Source organism: Arachis stenosperma, chromosome 2 (assembly GCF_014773155.1).
Source record: "Arachis stenosperma cultivar V10309 chromosome 2, arast.V10309.gnm1.PFL2, whole genome shotgun sequence".
Lineage (NCBI taxonomy): Eukaryota > Viridiplantae > Streptophyta > Magnoliopsida > Fabales > Fabaceae > Arachis > Arachis stenosperma.
The window spans coordinates 117,528,421-117,546,105 of record NC_080378.1 but is presented as its reverse complement, the minus strand read 5'-3'; the positions used below and the strand labels follow the sequence as shown (position 1 = coordinate 117,546,105).

The window sequence follows — 17,685 nt, the reverse complement described above, 5'->3', positions numbered from 1 at the left end:
CATGCAGTTCTGATTCTGCTGTTCTTCCTTCAGTTGCTCCATAGTCTCTTGCAACTTAGTGATAGATGCTTCTAGGCTGGACCAGTAGTCAATTCTTGGGAATTCAGGGAGGAATTCCTGTGCCCTCCTCTTGATGGAGTTGTCTTGCACTTGTCCTTCCATTGACTTCTTGGTGATTGGGTGTTCAATGGGTATGAACTCATCTACTCCCATCTTCACCCCAGCCTCTTTACAGAGCAAGGAAATCAAGCTTGGATAAGCCAATTTGGCTTCAGTGAAATTCTTATTTGCAATTGTGTAGATCTCACAAGCAATCACATGATGGACCTCCACCTCTTTTCCAAGCATAATGCAATGAATCATCACTGCTCTCTTGATGGTGACCTCAGAATGGTTGCTAGTGGGGAGTATGGAACGCCCAATAAAGTCTAGCCAACCTCTTGCAATTGGTTTGAGGTCTCCCCTCTTGAGCTGGTTTGGGACACCCTTAGAATTGGTTATCCACTTAGTCCCAGGGAGGCATATGTCCTCTAGAACTTGATCCAACCCTTTATCTACTCTCACCATCCTCCTATTGAAGGAGTCAGGATCATCTTGTAGTTGGGGCAACTTGAAGATTTCTCTTATTTTGTCCAGATGGAAGTACATAACTTCCCCTCTGACCATAGTTCTGTAGGTATGGTAAGCGGTTTCAGTCATTCTCTGCTTATCTGTCAGCCACAGATTTGAGTAGAATTCCTGAACCATGTTCCTTCCAACCTTTGTCTCAGGATTGGTTAGAACTTCCCATCCTCTGTTTCGAATTTGCTCTTGGATCCCCGGATATTCATCTTCTTTCAGATCAAATTTAACTTCCGGGATCACTGACCTCAGACCCATTATTTTGTGATAATGGTCTTCATGTTCTTTAGTTAAGAACTTCTCTTGATTCCAAAGATTCTTTGGATTATTCTCTTTCTTGCCTCTTAAATTGGTTTGTTTTCCCTTAGGAGCCATGATATTGATGAATCTTGGCTTAGTGATCACGGAAAAGCACACCAAACTTAGAGGTTTGCTTGTCCTCAAGCAAAAGAGAAGAGAGAAGAGAGGGGGAGGAAGAGGAAATTCGAATGGTGTGGTTGGAAGAGGGGAACAAACGTGTATTTATAAGGTGGGGAGGGGAGTTTTCGAAAAAAAAGAAATTTGAAAGGAGATTTGAGAAGATATGAGAAGAAATTGAGAAAAGGGTGAGTTTTTGAAGAAGATTTGTGATTAATTTGAAATAGATTTGAAGAATGGTTTTGATTTGTGAAGATTTGAAAGTGAATGATGAAAGGTTGAAGTGCATTTATGTAGAAGAGTATGGTTAAAAAGAGGAAAGTTTGAAAAAATTTGAGTTGAAAACAAAATTGTGGTCCCCCCACCTTGCTGGCGTTAAACGCCCAGAATGGCACCCATTCTGGCGTTTAACGCCCATTTGTTGCCCCATTTGGGCGTTTAACGCCCAGCCAGGTACCCTGGCTGGCGTTAAACGCCAGAAATCCTTCCTCACTGGGCGTTTTTCCAAAACGCCCAGGATGCTGCACACCTGGCGTTAAACGCCCAGAATGGTGCCCATTCTGGCGTTTAACGCCCAAAATGGCACCATTCCTGGCGTTAAACGCCCAAAATGGTACCATTCTGGCGTTTAACGCCCAAAATGCCCTTACTGGCGTTTTTTCGCCAGTAAGCTCATTTTCTCTGCTTTTTGAGCTGAATCCTTCTGTAACTCTGTGAATTCCTTCATTTTTGATACTTGCCTCTGTAAGAACAATTCATACAACTTCCTAATGACTGGGTTGCCTCCCAGCAAGCGCTTCTTTACTGTCTTTAGCTGGACTTTCACTGAGAATCATTCAAGTCTCAGTTTTGAGCACTCCTGCTCAAAATTGCCTTCAAGATAATGCTTGATTCTCTGTCCATTAACAATGAACTTTTTGTCAGAATCAATATCCTGAAGCTCAACATACCCATATGGTGAGACTCCTGTAATCACATACGGACCCCTCCACCTGGATTTGAGTTTTCCTGGAAACAACTTGAGCCTAGAGTTAAAGAGCAGAACTTTTTGTCCTGGCTCAAAGACTATGGTTGACAATCTCTTGTCATGCCATTTCTTTGCCTTTTCCTTATAAATTTTTGCATTTTCAAAGGCATTGAGTCTGAACTCCTCTAGCTCATTTAGCTGGAGCAGTCTTTTCTCACCAGCTAACTGTGCATCCATGTTTAGGAATCTGGTTGCCCAGTAGGCTTTGTGTTCCAGTTCCACAGGCAAATGACAGGCCTTCCCATACACCAGTTGGTATGGAGAGGTTCTTATAGGAGTCTTGAATGCTGTTCTGTATGCCCACAGAGCATCATCCAAGCTCTTTGCCCAATCCTTCCTTCGGGCTATCACAGTCCGTTCTAGGATTCTTTTTAGCTCTCTGTTAGAGACTTCAGCTTGCCCATTTGTCTGTGGATGATACGGAGTTGCCACTTTATGGCTGATTCCATATCTAACCATAGCAGAGTATAGCTGTTTATTGCAGAAATGAGTGCCCCCATCACTGATTAGCACTCTGGGGACGCCAAACCTGCTGAAAATGTTTTTCTGGAGAAATTTGAGCACGGTCTTGGTATCATTAGTGGGTGTAGCAATTGCTTCTACCCACTTAGATACATAGTCCACTGCCACCAGAATGTAAGTGTTTGAGTATGATGGTGGGAATGGCCCCATGAAATCAATTCCCCATACATCAAACAATTCTATCTCTAATATCCCCTGTTGAGGCATGGCATATCCGTGAGGCAGGTTACCAGCTCTTTGGCAACTGTCACAGTTACGCACATACTCTCGGGAATCTTTATAGAGAGTAGGCCAGTAGAAGCCGCACTGGAGAACTTTAGTGGCTGTTCGCTCACTTCCAAAATGTCCTCCATACTGTGATCTATGGCAGTGCCATAGGATCCTTTGTGCTTCTTCTCTGGGTACACACCTGCGGATCACTCCGTCAGCACATCTCTTAAAGAGATATGGTTCATCCCAGAGGTAGTACTTGGCATCTGAAATTAATTTCTTTCTTTGCACTCTGCTGTACTCCTTGGGTATGAACCTCACAGCTTTATAGTTTGCAATATCTGCAAACCATGGAGCTTCCTGAATGGCAAAGAGTTGCTCATCTGGGAAAGTCTCAGAGATCTCAGTAGAAGGGAGGGACGCCCCAGCTACTGGGTCTATCCGGGACAGATGATCAGCCACTTGGTTCTCTGTCCCTTTTCTGTCTCTTATTTCTATATCAAACTCTTGCAGAAGCAACACCCATCTTATAAGCCTGGGTTTTGAATCCTGCTTTGTGAGTAAGTATTTAAGAGCAGCATGGTCAGTGTACACAATCACCTTTGATCCCACTAGGTAGGATCTAAACTTGTCAATGGCATAGACCACTGCAAGTAATTCTTTTTCTGTGGTTGTGTAATTCTTCTGTGCATCATTTAGAACACGGCTAGCATAATAAATGACATGCAGAAGTTTGTTATGCCTCTGTCCCAACACTGCACCAATGGCATGATCACTGGCATCACACATTAATTCAAATGGTAATGCCCAATCTGGTGCAGAGATGACTGGTGCTGTGACCAGCTTAGCTTTCAGGGTCTCAAATGCCTGTAAACACGGTGTGTCAAACACAAATGGCGTGTCAGCAGCTAACAGGTTACTCAAAGGTTTAGCAATTTTCGAAAAATCCTTGATAAACCTTCTATAGAATCCTGCATGCCCCAGAAAGCTTCTGATTGCCTTAACATTGGCAGGTGGTGGTAATTTTTCAATTACCTCTACCTTTGCCTTATCCACCTCTATTCCCCTGCTTGAAATTTTGTGCCCAAGAACAATTCCTTCAGTCACCATGAAGTGACATTTCTCCCAGTTTAAAACCAGGTTAGTTTCTTGGCACCTTTTCAAGACAAGTGCTAGGTGATTAAGACAGGAGTTGAATGAGTCTCCGTATACTGAGAAGTCATCCATGAAGACTTCCAGAAATTTCTCTACCATATCTGAGAAGATAGAGAGCATGCACCTCTGAAAGGTTGCAGGTGCATTGCACAGACCAAAAGGCATCCTTCTATAGGCAAACACGCCAGAAGGGCAAGTAAATGCTGTTTTTTCTTGGTCCTGAGGATCTACTGCAATTTGGTTGTAGCCGGAATAGCCATCCAAAAAGCAGTAGTAATCATGACCAGCTAGTCTTTCTAGCATTTGGTCTATGAATGGTAAAGGAAAATGATCCTTTCTGGTGGCTGTATTGAGTCTTCTGTAGTCAATACACATGCGCCACCCTGTGACTGTCCTTGTAGGAACCAGTTCATTTTTTTCATTATGAACCACTGTCATGCCTCCCTTTTTGGGAACAACTTGGACAGGGCTCACCCAGGGGCTATCAGAAATAGGATAAATAATCCCAGCCTCTAGTAATTTAGTGACCTCTTTCTGCACCACCTCCTTCATGGCAGGATTTAGCCTCCTCTGTGGTTGGACCACTGGTTTGGCATTATCCTCCAATAGGATCTTGTGCATGCATCTGGCTGGGCTAATGCCCTTAAGATCACTTATGGACCACCCAAGAGCTGTCTTGTGCGTCCTTAGGACTTGAATCAGTGCTTCCTCTTCCTGTGAATTTAAGGCAGAGCTTATAATCACTGGAAAAGTTTCACCTTCTCCCAGAAATGCATATTTCAGGGATGGTGGTAGTGGTTTGAGTTCAGGCTTAGGAGGCTTATCCTCCTCTTGAGGAATTTTTGAAAATTCCTTTGCCTCCTCTGGCTCTTCCTGATCAGTTTGAGCATCTTTGAAGATGTCTTCAAGTTCTGATTCTAGGCTTTCAGCCATATTGATCTCTTCTACCAGAGAGTCAATAATGTCAGCGCCCATGCAGTCATTTGGTGTGTCTGGATGCTGCATAGCTTTTACAGCATTCAACTTGAACTCATCCTCATTGACTCTCAAGGTTACTTCCCCCTTTTGTACATCAATGAGAGTTCGTCCAGTTGCTAGGAAGGGTCTTCCTAGAATGAGAGTTGCACTCTTGTGCTCCTCCATTTCCAACACCACAAAGTCAGTTGGAAAGGCAAATGGCCCAACCTTGACAATCATGTCCTCTATTATGCCTGATGGGTGTTTAATGGAGCCATCAGCAAGTTGGAGGCATATCCTGGTTGGTTTGACTTCTTCAATCAACCTAAGCTTTCTGATAGTGGATGCAGGTATTAGATTGATGCTTGCTCCAAGATCACATAAAGCTGTCTTGGTGCAAGTGCCTTCTAATGTGCATGGTATCAGAAAGCTTCCAGGATCTTGAAGCTTTTCTGGTAAGCTTTTTAGAATGACTACACTGCATTCTTCAGTGAGAAATACTTTTTCAGTTTCTCTCCAATCCTTCTTATGACTTAAGATCTCTTTCATGAACTTGGCATAAGAAGGTATTTGCTCAAGTGCTTCTGCAAACGGAATCTTTATTTCAAGAGTCCTTAAATAGTCTGCAAAGCGGGCAAATTGCTTATCATGTTCTGCTTTACGGAGTTTCTGAGGATAAGGCATCTTGGCTTGATATTCTTCAACCTTAGATGCTGCAAGTTTATTCCTTACAGAAGTGGTTGAAGAAGCCTTGTTAGAGGGATAATTATCAGCACTCTCAGGTGTCTGATCCTCCTTGGGCGTTTGGACGCCAGGAATGGGTGGAAAATGGGCGTTAAACGCCAACTTTTCCCCCTTTTCTGGCGTTTGAACGCCAGAACTGGGCAAGGAATGGGCGTTTAATGCCAACTTTCCTTCCCTTTCTGGCGTTTGAACGCCAATATTCCTCTCTGGGCTCTTACTGTCCTCAGAGGGATTTTGAACAGTGGTTTGGTTGTCCTCTGTCACTTGTTCCTTGTTTGGCTTTTTGCTCTTTTGAGCAGTGTTATTCAAGGTCTTCCCACTCCTCAATTGAACTGCTTGACACTCCTCTGTTATCTGTTTAGATATTTACTGTTTTGCTTGATTCAACTGTAGTTCTATGCTCTTATTAGCAACTTTAGTTTCATGGAGCATCTCTTTAAATTCTGCTAACTGTTCTGTCATCAGGAGCAGTTGTTGATTAAGCTCATTCATCTGTTCCTGAGGATTAGGATCAGTGACTAATGCCATGACCTCCTCCTTTGGAACGAACTCATTGCTAGAATATAGTATTGGTTTCTAGCAACAGTGTCTATGAGCTCTTGAGCTTCTTCAATTGTCTTCCTCATGTGTATAGATCCACCAGCTGAGTGGTCTAAAGACATCTGAGCCTTTTCTGTAAGCCCATAGTAGAAAATGTCTAACTGGACCCACTCTGAAAACATTTCAGAGGGACATTTCCTTAGCATACCTCTATACCTCTCCCAGGCATTATAAAGGGATTCATTATCCTCTTGTTTAAAGCCTTGGATGTCCAGCCTTAGCTGTGTCATCCTCTTTGGAGGGTAAAAATGATTCAGGAATTTGTCTGACAACTGTTTCCATGTCTTTATGCTTGCTGTAGGTTGGTTATTTAACCACCTTTTAGCTTGATCTTTTACAGCAAATGGAAACAGTAGTAGTCTGTAGACATCCTGATCAACCTCTTTATCATGTACTGTGTCAGCAATTTGTAAAAATTGTGCCAGAAACTCAGTAGGTTCTTCCTGTGGAAGACCGGAATACTGGCAATTTTGCTGCACTATGATAATGAGTTGAGGGTTTAGCTCAAAGCTGCTTGCTTTGATGGGAGGTGTACAGATGCTACTCCCATATGCAGCTGTAATGGGGTTAGCATATGACCCCAGAGTCCTCTTGGACTGATTAATTCCACTTAAGTCCATAATGGACAAAAGGGAAATGATAATAATTGCAAAGAGATAAATTTTGTTTATTTTTATTTTTTTTATTTTTTTGAATAACCGAAAAAAAATAAAAATAAAAAGGAAATAAAAAAAATTTCGAAAATAGAAAGGAAAATAAGAAAATTCGAAAATCAAAAGGGAAAATGAGATCAAAGCAAATTGAGAACTGAATCAATTAGTAAAAAAAAAATTTTGAAAACAGCAATTAAAAAGATATGATTGAAAAATTTTTATGAAAAAGATTTGATTCTTAAAAAGAGGAAAGAGAAAAACACAAAAGACACCAAACTTAAAATTTTTAGAAATCAAACACTAATTTTTTTTCGAAAATTTTAAAGGAAAAACACAAAGAGGACACCAAACTTAGAATTTTTATGAATCAAAAAGGGACTAAGAACATGCAAAAATGAAAATCAAGAGAAAAATAAAAGCATGCAATTGACACCAAACTTAGAATATGAACTAGACTCAACTAAAAGACTCTAAACCAACAAAAACAAACTAGTCCTAATCTAAGCAACAAGATAAGCCGTCAGTTGTCCAAACTCGAACAATCCCCGGCAACGGCGCCAAAAACTTGGTGCACGAAATTGCAATCACACTTTTGCAACTCCGCACAACTAACCAGCAAGTGCACTGGGTCGTCCAAGTAATACCTTGCGTGAGCAAGGGTCGATCCCACGGAGATTGTCGGCTTGAAGCAAGCTATGGTTATCTTGTAAATCTTAGTCAGGATATCAGAAATTATCAGGATTGATTGTAAAAAGCAAAAGAACATGAAATGGTTACTTGATTTGCAGTAATGGAGAATAGGCTGGGGTTTTGGAGATGCTCCATCTTCTGAATCTCTGCTTTCCTACTGTCTTCTTCATCAAACACGCAAGGCTCCTTCCATGGCAAGCTGTATGTAGGGTTTCACCGTTGTCAGTGGCTACCTCCCATCCTCTCATTGGAAATACGTTCCTGATGCTCTGTCACAGCATCGGCTATCCATCTGTCGGTTCTCAATCAGGCCGGAATAGAATCCAGTGATTCTTTTGCGTCCGTCACTAACGCCCCGCCCTCAGGAGTTTGAAGCACGTCACAGTCATTCAGTCATTGAATCCTACTCAGAATACCACAGACAAGGTTTAGACCTTCCGGATTCTCTTGAATGCCGCCATCAGTTCTAGCTTATACCACGAAGATTCCGATTAAAGAATCCAAGAGATAACTACTCAATCTAAGATAGAACAGAGGTGGTTGTCAGGCACATGTTCATATTTGAGAATGATGATGATTGTCACGGATCATCACATTCATCCGGATTAAGAACAAGTATTATCTTAGAATGGAAGCAAGCATGATTGAATAAGAAACAGTAGTAATTGCATTAATCCATCAAGACACAGCAGAGCTCCTCACCCCCAACCATGGGGTTTAGAGACTCATACTGTGGAAAGAAACGTGTAAAAAAATGTTATGAGGTCATAAGGTACGGATACAATGTCAAAAGATCCTATTAATAGTAAACTAGTGTCCTAAGGTTTACAGAAATGAGTAAATGACAGAAAAATCCACTTCCGGGCCCACTTGGTGTGTGCTTGGGCTGAGCAATGAAGGAATTTCGTGTAGAGACCTTTTCTGGAGTTAAACGCCAGCTTTCATGCCAGTTTGGGCGTTTAACTCCAAATTTTATGCCAGTTCCGGCGTTTAACGCTGGAATTTCTGTAGGTGACTTTGAGCGCCGGTTTGGGCCATCAAATCTTGGGCAAAGTATGGACTATTATATATTGCTGGAAAGCCCAGGATGTCTACTTTCCAATGCCGTTGAGAGCGCGCCAATTGGGCTTTTGTAGCTCCAGAAAATCCACTTCGAGTGCAAGGAGGTCAGAATCCAACAGCATCTGCAGTCCTTTTCAGTCTCTGGATCAGATTTTTGCTCAGGACCCTCAATTTCAGCCAGAAAATACCTGAAATCACAGAAAAACACACAAACTCATAGTAAAGTCCAGAAAAGTGAATTTGAATTAAAAACTAATAAAAATACACTAAAAACTAACTAAAAGATACTAAAAACATACTAAAAACAATGCCAAAAAGCGTACAAATTATCCGCTCATCACCAGGTAAATAACTTGATTAAGTAAAGTATTTGGGTTAGAGGGAACATTTTGAAATATGAGCTCATTTTTGCTTTTCCATGCCAGGTTGCAGGTGGTGATGAAAATAATGGGCCAGCTGGTCCATTTCTATTATGAGGACTCCACAAATTCTCTTTCAACCAGGCTTGGATATCTGTCTGAAAGAAATTTTGCTGAGAGTTCCTGTTTACCAAGCTCTTCCATGTTCTGCTGAAGAAAGGGCAATCCCGCATCACATGGAGCAAGGTCTCGGAGTTATTTGGACATCTTGGGCAGTCTGCTACTTCAGTAAGACTTCTTTTAGCTCTATTTTCATTAGTTAAGAGGACATTTTGAGATAGAAGCCAAGTGAAGGCTCTCAGACGTTGGGGAAATTTGAGTTTCCAGATTTTATCAAAAGGAAAATCACTGCTAGGGTTGGATTGGTGTGTTGTTAGATAGGTGGATTTAATAGAAAAAATACCTGTAGAAGAGGGCAACCAGCAAATCATATCTTCTCCCAAATCCCATTAGGGTGCCTGAATTGATCTTATCATATCAATAGCTTCACTAGGTAGAATTTGGTTCAGAATGTTAAGCTTCCAGGTACCGTCTGAGTTTTCATAATCAACCACCTTGTCTTTAATGACGGAATGGATATCTTCTAGAGCTAAATCACTGAGTTTAGGAATTCCTGCTATCCATTGATCTGACCAGAAAGCCACCTCTTTACCGTCTCCTATCCTCCAAATAAGGTGAGGTCTGAAGTCATTCCATATTTTAACGATACCTTGCCACGTATTAGAGCTACTATTCTTCTGTTTTACTTTAGGCAACAGAGCTTCCCCACAGCCATACTTACTGCGAAGAACTTTCACCCAAAGAGATTCTTTGTTGTTAATAAGCATCCACGCTAGCTTCATAAGGAAAAGCTTGTTGTTTTCTTTTGCCGTCCTAAAGCCCAGCCCCCCTTCACTCTTAGGTTTGCATATATTGTCCCAGCTGATGGGATGAACCTTTCTCCTATTAACATCCGACCCCCAAATAAAATTGCGACAAATTTTATCAATTTTTTCACAAACAGCCACTGGGATCTTCATGGTTTGCATTGCATAGCTAGGGATGGATGCAAGAGTTGAGTGTGCCAAAGTGCACCTGCCTGCTAGAGATAGAGACTTGTTATTCCAGCTGTTTAGTCTTTTTTGCATTTTGTCCAAAATGAATTGGAAATGGTGCTGAATTCGGTGCTCATGAATGAGAGGAACACCTAGGTATTTACCTAAATTGGATGTTAGGGAGATACCTAGGTTGTTGCTCAAATCAACTTTCACAGAGTGATGAATGTTGCTGGAGAAGAAAACACAAGATTTATCATAGTTGATGCTTTGGCCTGAGCTGCTGCAAAAAATTTCCAGAGCCTCCTTGATAACACTAATTTGGCTATTGTCCGCTTTGGCAAAAATGATCAAGTCATCTGCAAAACACAAATGAGACAAATTAGGACCATTTCTAGAAAGTCTAATAGGATCCCATTTTTTCTCATTCACTAGTTTGGTGATAAGTTGAGATAATCTTTCATTGCAAAAAACAAATAGATAAAGGGATAGAGGATCTCCCTGACGAATCCCTCTTGAGGGGCTGAAAGTTTCCAAAGAAGAACCATTCCAAAGGACATTGAAAGCGGAGGTAGTGATACAGACACCAATAAGATTAATAATGTTAATAGGGATATTTGCATCTGCTAGAGTTTCCAAGATGAAATTCTAATTCAACTTGTCATAGGCCTTTTCGAGATCCACTTTTATCGCCATAAAGCCTTTTTTACCTTTTTTGATTCTCATAGAGTGAACCACTTCCTGAGTGATGATGATATTGTCAGCACAAGTTCTTCTAGGAATAAAATTGGATTGAGTATTCGAGAGGAGTTTTGTCATAAAAGGCTTTAATCTGGAAGCCAGCATTTTGGTTACTATTTTATAGCAGACGTTGCACAAACTTATGGGCCGAAAATGAGCAAAAGTCTCAGGGGTATCAATTTTGGGAATTAGAGAAATAAGAGTTTGGTTGACACTGCTTATGCTGGATGGGTTAGTGAAGACCTCTTTAACCCAGCTACAAACAGTAGCTCCAACTTTATCCCAAGAGTGCTGAAAAAACTTTGGGGGTAGACCATCTGCTCCTGGAGCTTTCCAGCCACCCATATTAAAAACAGCAGCTTTAATTTCTTCATCAATAGGTTCTTTAGCAATAAGCTGCCTCTCTTCCTCAGATAGGGCTGGAAAGTTACCTGAGATAGGAAACGACGATAAAAGGTTAGAGTTAGTGTCAGCTGAAAAAAGATTTTTAAAAAAATCCACTTCTAGAGCTTTAAGAACATTCGGATTATCAGACCAATTTTCATTATCAATTTTTAGAGATTTAATTCTATTCTTCCTTCTCCTGCCATTAGCTTTAAGATGGAAGTAAGTATAATTTTTGTCCCCAAATTTGATAATGTTGCATCTGGACATTTGAAACCAGTAACTCTCCTCTTGAACAACAATATTCTCATATTCACTCCAGAGTTCTTTCTGAAGTTTTTCAAGAAAGGGGTTACTTTGAAATGAGGGACTTTTATTGATGCCTTCTAAACGGGCAATAATGCCACTTTTTTTCCTGAAAATATTTCCAAAAGTCTCTCTATTCCAAGCTTTAGCTCTATTAGTAAAGGAGTTAATATTATCAATCAACGAGTCATTCGGATTCCATGCATCATTAACAAGATTAGAGTAATCATCATGAAGTAACCAAGGGGCAAGAAGACGGAAAGGTTTGTTAGAGTTATCCTGGATAGTGTGTTGGAAATCTATCAAAATAGGTAGATGGTTCGATTTCAACTTTGGTAGATGTTTAACTCCTGCTGCCTGAAAAAGTTGAGTCCACTCAAAGTTGCTTAGAACTCTATCTAGCCTTCTCTTGATGTGACCCCGCTGCCATGTAAAGAGAGGACCAGAAAACTCAACCTCCATCATGCCACAGTTACACATGCAATCAATAAATTTGTTGGTATCTGAGGAAAGGTTGGAGCTCCCCCCAGAGTCTTGGGCAGATTTAATAGCATTAAAATTGCCGCCGATACACCAAGGCCCAATTGTAAGGTTAGCAATTTCCTCTAACATATACCACAGATCCCTTCTGATAGTTGGATTAGGGCTACCGTATATAGCCGTGAGGAACCAGGGCTCTTCTTTATTCCAAGAAACCTTGCAATGGATTAGTTGCTTGTGAATGCATATCACTTGGACATCCCAGACATCTTTATTCCAGAGGCACCAAATACCTCCAGAGAATCCTTCCGCCTCACTGATGGTCCAAGCGTCAAAACCCATTCTTTTAATAACATTTTCTACTTTAGAACCTGAAACGTGGGTCTCAAAAAGGCAAATAAGCGAAGTATGATATCTAAAGCTCATATCTCTAATAATGGTAGAGAAACCTTTAGCAGAAGCTCCTCTACAATTCCATAGTAAAATATTCCTACTAATCATTATGATAAGAAAGAATAAAAAAGGATACGGAGGCATAAAGCCTTAGCAATTCGAGGATACTTCCGTAGTCCTCATAGGGTCAGCAGCCCCTGTCACCATATAGTTACTTGGTTGATCTTCCACCATGTGTTCAGATCCTGAATTGTTATGATAGGGAATGTCTCCTGGATCGAAAGTGTGGTTTGTGATAGGTTGAGGATCAGCTCTCAAAGAGGATGGACCTGTCTGAGGTGTCATTCCTTCTTCGAAGATAGTACTTGGAACTTCTCCGGCAATGGGTACATACCCTCCTTCTCTGTGGACTTTTGCTTGTTCCCTTAGCATGTAGCTAAAACTCCTCCAATAGTCTTGATGATCACCTTGTTTACATGTTTCTGATTTGTTCCAGATTTCTGCCATTGATTCTTTGATATTTCCTTTCCTTTCATGGAGGGGTTACTGTTGATTCTGCTCTAATTCATCTGGTTGGTATTCTCTTCCTTTAAATCAGATAAAACATTAAAGCGAGATGACTGATTTGTTGCATATCCTTCCTTTTTTGGTTCCTGATTTAATTGCTTACCTCTTCTAGCGTTTTTTTTAACTACCATCCAGGAACCAAAAGGGGATGATTGTTGCTAATCCTTAATTGCCATGATTTGTGGTGTATCCTTGCTAATATCTTGGCCATTATTTTCCTGATTTGCATCGAGATTCTCGCTCTCTATCCGCTCTTTCCCTTTCTGACTCTGATTCTGATCCTCCTTGGCATGTGGTTGTTCTGGCCGTTTGTCGGTGGAGTATTCCGACAGATCTGAGGGTGAGCTTTCTGGTATGGAGACTGCGTTTGTGCCCGATATACTCAACTCTGGGCAATCGTCCTTTCTGTGGCCATATCTTCCACAGTTAAAGCAGATTAAGTGAAGACCTTTATACTCCAGGCGGAAATCCTTACCTAGAGCAGAGAAAGAAGGAACAAGTTGCTGCCTAAGGTCCACCTCAACAAAAATCTGAGCGAACTTTCCTCTGGAGTGTATAGACGTATGGCCGTCGATTTTCAACATAGTGCCCAGGGAGTTACCCAGTTTTCCTAGAAAAAATCTGTTGTAAAGTTCTGCTGGTAGGTTAGGGATGCGGACCCAGACAACTACTTTTTGGATTCCCATCTCGTGAGGAAAGAAAAGAGGTCTCCATCTTTGGACCAAAAGGTAGTGATCAGCAATCATCCAAGGCCCTTCGAAGAGGGCGTAGGCATAGTCCTCCTGAGCATGGAAACGAATCAAGAAAAAGTTTTCCTCCAGATCCGTTACGTTGATGGTGCTTTGCTTCGCCCATCTTCTGGTTACCCATTTCTCCATAAAAGGGAGACTGTTTTTTTGCCCAACGGTTTCACAATAAGAGAGAGTTTCCATGGCCTGCACCATTCATCGTATTCCTCTAGGGACACTTCGATAACAGGTTTGGGATTGAAGGGAGCTAGGGGTTCTTCTGCAAGTCTATCCTTCTCGAAGTCAGATTCATAATCTTCAGAAACCATCTGAACAATTTCTTCAGGATTCAAAGAGTCCCCTAAGCCGTTAGCCATCACCATATCCTTATAGGAAGCTTTAGTACCCTTATTTTGTTCATTGGATTTATTAGAGGCCTCAACATTCTCTGCTGACTCTGTTTGCACACCCTCCATAGTTGAGTCTTCCTCTAAGATCACTTCAACTACTCCTTCCATGGGAGCACCCTCCTCTTTTGTTGCATCCATCTTCACTTTCTTAGTACTCCTATCTTTTAGGTCTTCCTCCTCTTGTGAGCGTTTTTCGGATTCGTGCAGAGAATTTTCAGTGCGCATGATGTTCATTAGTCTTGTGTAGTTAATTGTCAAGTAAATTGGATTTCGTAAAATTATTTGTGTTAATTGTATTTATTCATACATGGTAGTTATTAAATTGTATAATTAATAGGAAGTTTAGCATTAGGCCATTATAATTAGTTACTCTAATTCGAAAATTATTAAATTTTAGTAGTAAATTAGTAATTATTAATGATTTGACTAATAGTATATTATGTTTTTGTAGAGTTTATGGATGTTGACATGTAATTACCCACTGCCTCTGGATCGGTACCATCCTAATGTGGAGGAATATTTACGGTTTATCGGTTTTTATCATACTTCTCAAATTGGAATAATTCAATACTAGAAAGCACTGGTAAATGCTCTAGTCGAAAGGTGGCACCCAGACACACATACATTTCACCTTCCGATTGATGAGTGTGCTATGACACTGGAGGATGTAGCCGTTATTCTTGGTCTCCTGACAAACGGTCTTCCAGTGACAGGAATCACTTTGAGCAGTTTTGAAGCCTTAGAGGGTGATTGTTTCCACCAGTTTGGGGTTGCACTAAGAAAGTCATACTGTAGAGGAAGTTGCATAAAATTGATGTGGCTTCGGGATTTAAAAGAACGTTTACAATTGATTGACGAAAATAGTGTTCAGAGGTACGTGAAATGCCACATTATGTTATTAGGTACGATCTTGCTTGGAGACAAGTTGGTGCACGAAATTGTGATCATCAATGGCGCCATCAACATGGTACGCACAATTGTAATCTCAACTCTTTATCACAACTTCGCACAACTAACCAGCAAGTGTACTGGGTCGTCCAAGTAATAAACCTTATGCGAGTAAGGGTTGATCCCACGGAGATTGTTGGTATGAAGCAAGCTATGGTTATCTTGTAAATCTCAGTCAGGCGGATTCAAATGGTTATGGAGGATGAATGATTAAAAGATAAATAAGACATAAAATAAGGATAGAGATACTTATGTAATTCATTGGTGAGAATTTCAGATAAGCGTATGGAGATGCTTTGTCCCTTTCGTCTCTCTGCTTTCCTACTGTCTTCATCCAATCCTTCTTACTCCTTTCCATGGCAAGCTGTATGTTGGGCATCACCGTTGTCAATGGCTACATCCCGTCCTCTCAGTGAAAATGTTCAACGCGCTCTGTCACAGCACGGCTAATCATCTGTCGGTTCTCGATCATGTCGGAATAGAATCTAGTGATTCTTTTGCGTCTATCACTACGCCCAACACTCGCGAGTTTGAAGCTCGTCACAGTTATTCAATCCCTGAATCCTACTTGGAATACCACAGACAAGGTTTAGACTTTCCGGATTCTCAAGAATGGCCGCCAATGGATTCTAGCTTATACCACGAAGATTCTGATTAAGGAATCCAAGAGATACACACTCAATCGAAGGTAGAACGGAGGTGGTTGTCAGGCACACGTTCATAAGTGAAAATGATGATGAGTGTCACGGATCATCACATTCATCAGTTTGAAGAACAAGTGATATCTTAGAACAAGAATAAGCTGAATTGAATAGAAGAACAATAGTAATTGCATTAATACTCGAGGTACAGCAGAGCTCCACACCTTAATCTATGGTGTGTAGAAACTCTACCATTGAAAATACATAAGAACAAGGTCTAGGCATGGCCGTGAGGCCAGCCCCCATAGTCTAAGAACTAAACGTTCAAAGATAGCTACCAAGAACCTCAAAATACAATAGCAAAAGGTCCTATTTATAGAGAACTAGTAGTCTAGGGTTTACAGAAATGAGTAAATGACGTAAAAATCCACTTTCGGGCCCACTTGGTGTGTTCTTGGGCTGAGCATTGAAGCTTCCATGTGTAGAGAATTTTCTCGGAGTTAAATGCCAGCTTTTGTGCCAGTTTGGGCGTTTAACTCCAGCTTTTGTGCCAGTTCCGGCGTTAAACGCCAGAATTCTTGAGCTGACTTGAAATGCCTATTTGGGCCATCAAATCTCGGGAAAAGTATGAACTATTATATATTGCTGGAAAGCCCAGGATGTCTACTTTCCAACGCAATTGAGAGAGCGCCAATTGGGCTTCTGTAGCTCCAGAAAATCTACTTTGAGTGCAGGAAGGTCAGAATCCAACAGCATCTGCAGTCCTTTTTCAGCCTCTGAATCAGATTTTTGCTCAGGTCCCTCAATTTCAGCCAGAAAATGCCTGAAATCACAGAAAAACACACAAACTCATAGTAAAGTCCAGAAAAGTGAATTTTAAATAAAAACTAACTAAAACATACTAAAAACAATGCCAAAAAGCGTATAAATTATCCGCTCATCACAAGTCTAGGGCATCTGTGCACTGGAAGTTTCTGCCTTGGCTCCGTGATTTTGGTAGTATCGAACAGTATAGTTAGGGATCGGCATGCCTAGCACACCTGTACAAGGCGTTATGCAGGGTATCTCGTTTTGACTATAAGAAAATTAATGGTCCACTAACGCTTCTACTAGCTTAGGCTTGGATCCGCCTACCGTATCTTGTGCCGGTTCCTAGGGAACCCCCACAGTTTTCCACTTGCAAACAAGTAACATTATCAACTTATTGAGTATCTTCATACTTATATTTCAATTATGTTAATGAAATAAATCATATTAGGTGGCGTAACTGGGAGCGTGGCGATCGACGCTATAGATATCTTAGTCTTGCTCACTTTAGGAAGTCATTGGATGAGCTTCAGGAAGGTCAGGTGTGTTTTCATTAGAGAAGTATTTGTTTCCAGTTTAGTGTTACTATTATTTGGCTTGTAATTATTTGTCTCTTTTATTGTGTGCAGTTTGTGTGGGTTGCTTATGGTGTTGACCGCATTGATCCATACATAATTCCAGAAGACATCAACATGCACTCGGTTGTGTGGAGCGCTACGGTCCCATTGATATCATTTGAATGCATTGAGTGGCATGCAACCGATAGGTTTAGGCGACAATTTGGTTTTGTTCAGGGAGTTCCTCATCAGGAACGGAATCTAGACAAGGCACACGGAGAAACACTGACTGGTCCTAAGAATCTTGACTGGGCTACAGCCACGTCCCATTCATTTTGGGTGATGCAGTGGACAAACAGGTATAATGACATTCTTACTGAGCTTCCGGTGCTTCCACAACATCCCTTAGGTATTTACATGCACTGGTACCGTACCAAATATGGCAACCACTTGAACTTGTTGAATCTTGTGGTTCAAGAGAATGATGAGGGTAACCCAGTTATGGATGAGGACAATCAAAAGCAGGAGCCACAGTTACTGCCACTTCCACCTCCACCTCCACCTCCAAAAGAACAACCACAATCCTCGGTCCCGTATATAGTTCAAACACAG

General features: G+C 41.1%; 2 protein-coding genes across 2 annotated transcripts; both read right to left on the bottom strand.

The window, feature by feature from the left end:
* Positions 1–9,526: 9,526 nt before the first annotated feature.
* Positions 9,527–12,922, bottom strand: LOC130963560 (uncharacterized). Its single transcript, XM_057889663.1, has 3 exons — positions 12,631–12,922; positions 10,822–12,393; positions 9,527–10,470 (listed from the first exon to the last, which is right to left on the bottom strand). Exons 1-3 carry the CDS (start codon positions 12,920–12,922, stop codon positions 9,527–9,529), a joined length of 2,808 nt encoding a protein of 935 aa, XP_057745646.1.
* Positions 12,923–13,140: 218 nt separating this feature from the next.
* LOC130963559 (uncharacterized) lies at positions 13,141–14,354 on the bottom strand. Its single transcript, XM_057889662.1, has 2 exons — positions 13,924–14,354; positions 13,141–13,870 (listed from the first exon to the last, which is right to left on the bottom strand). The coding sequence occupies exons 1-2, from the start codon at positions 14,352–14,354 to the stop codon at positions 13,141–13,143; spliced, it is 1,161 nt and encodes a 386-aa protein (XP_057745645.1).
* Between the last annotated feature and the right edge of the window lie 3,331 nt (positions 14,355–17,685).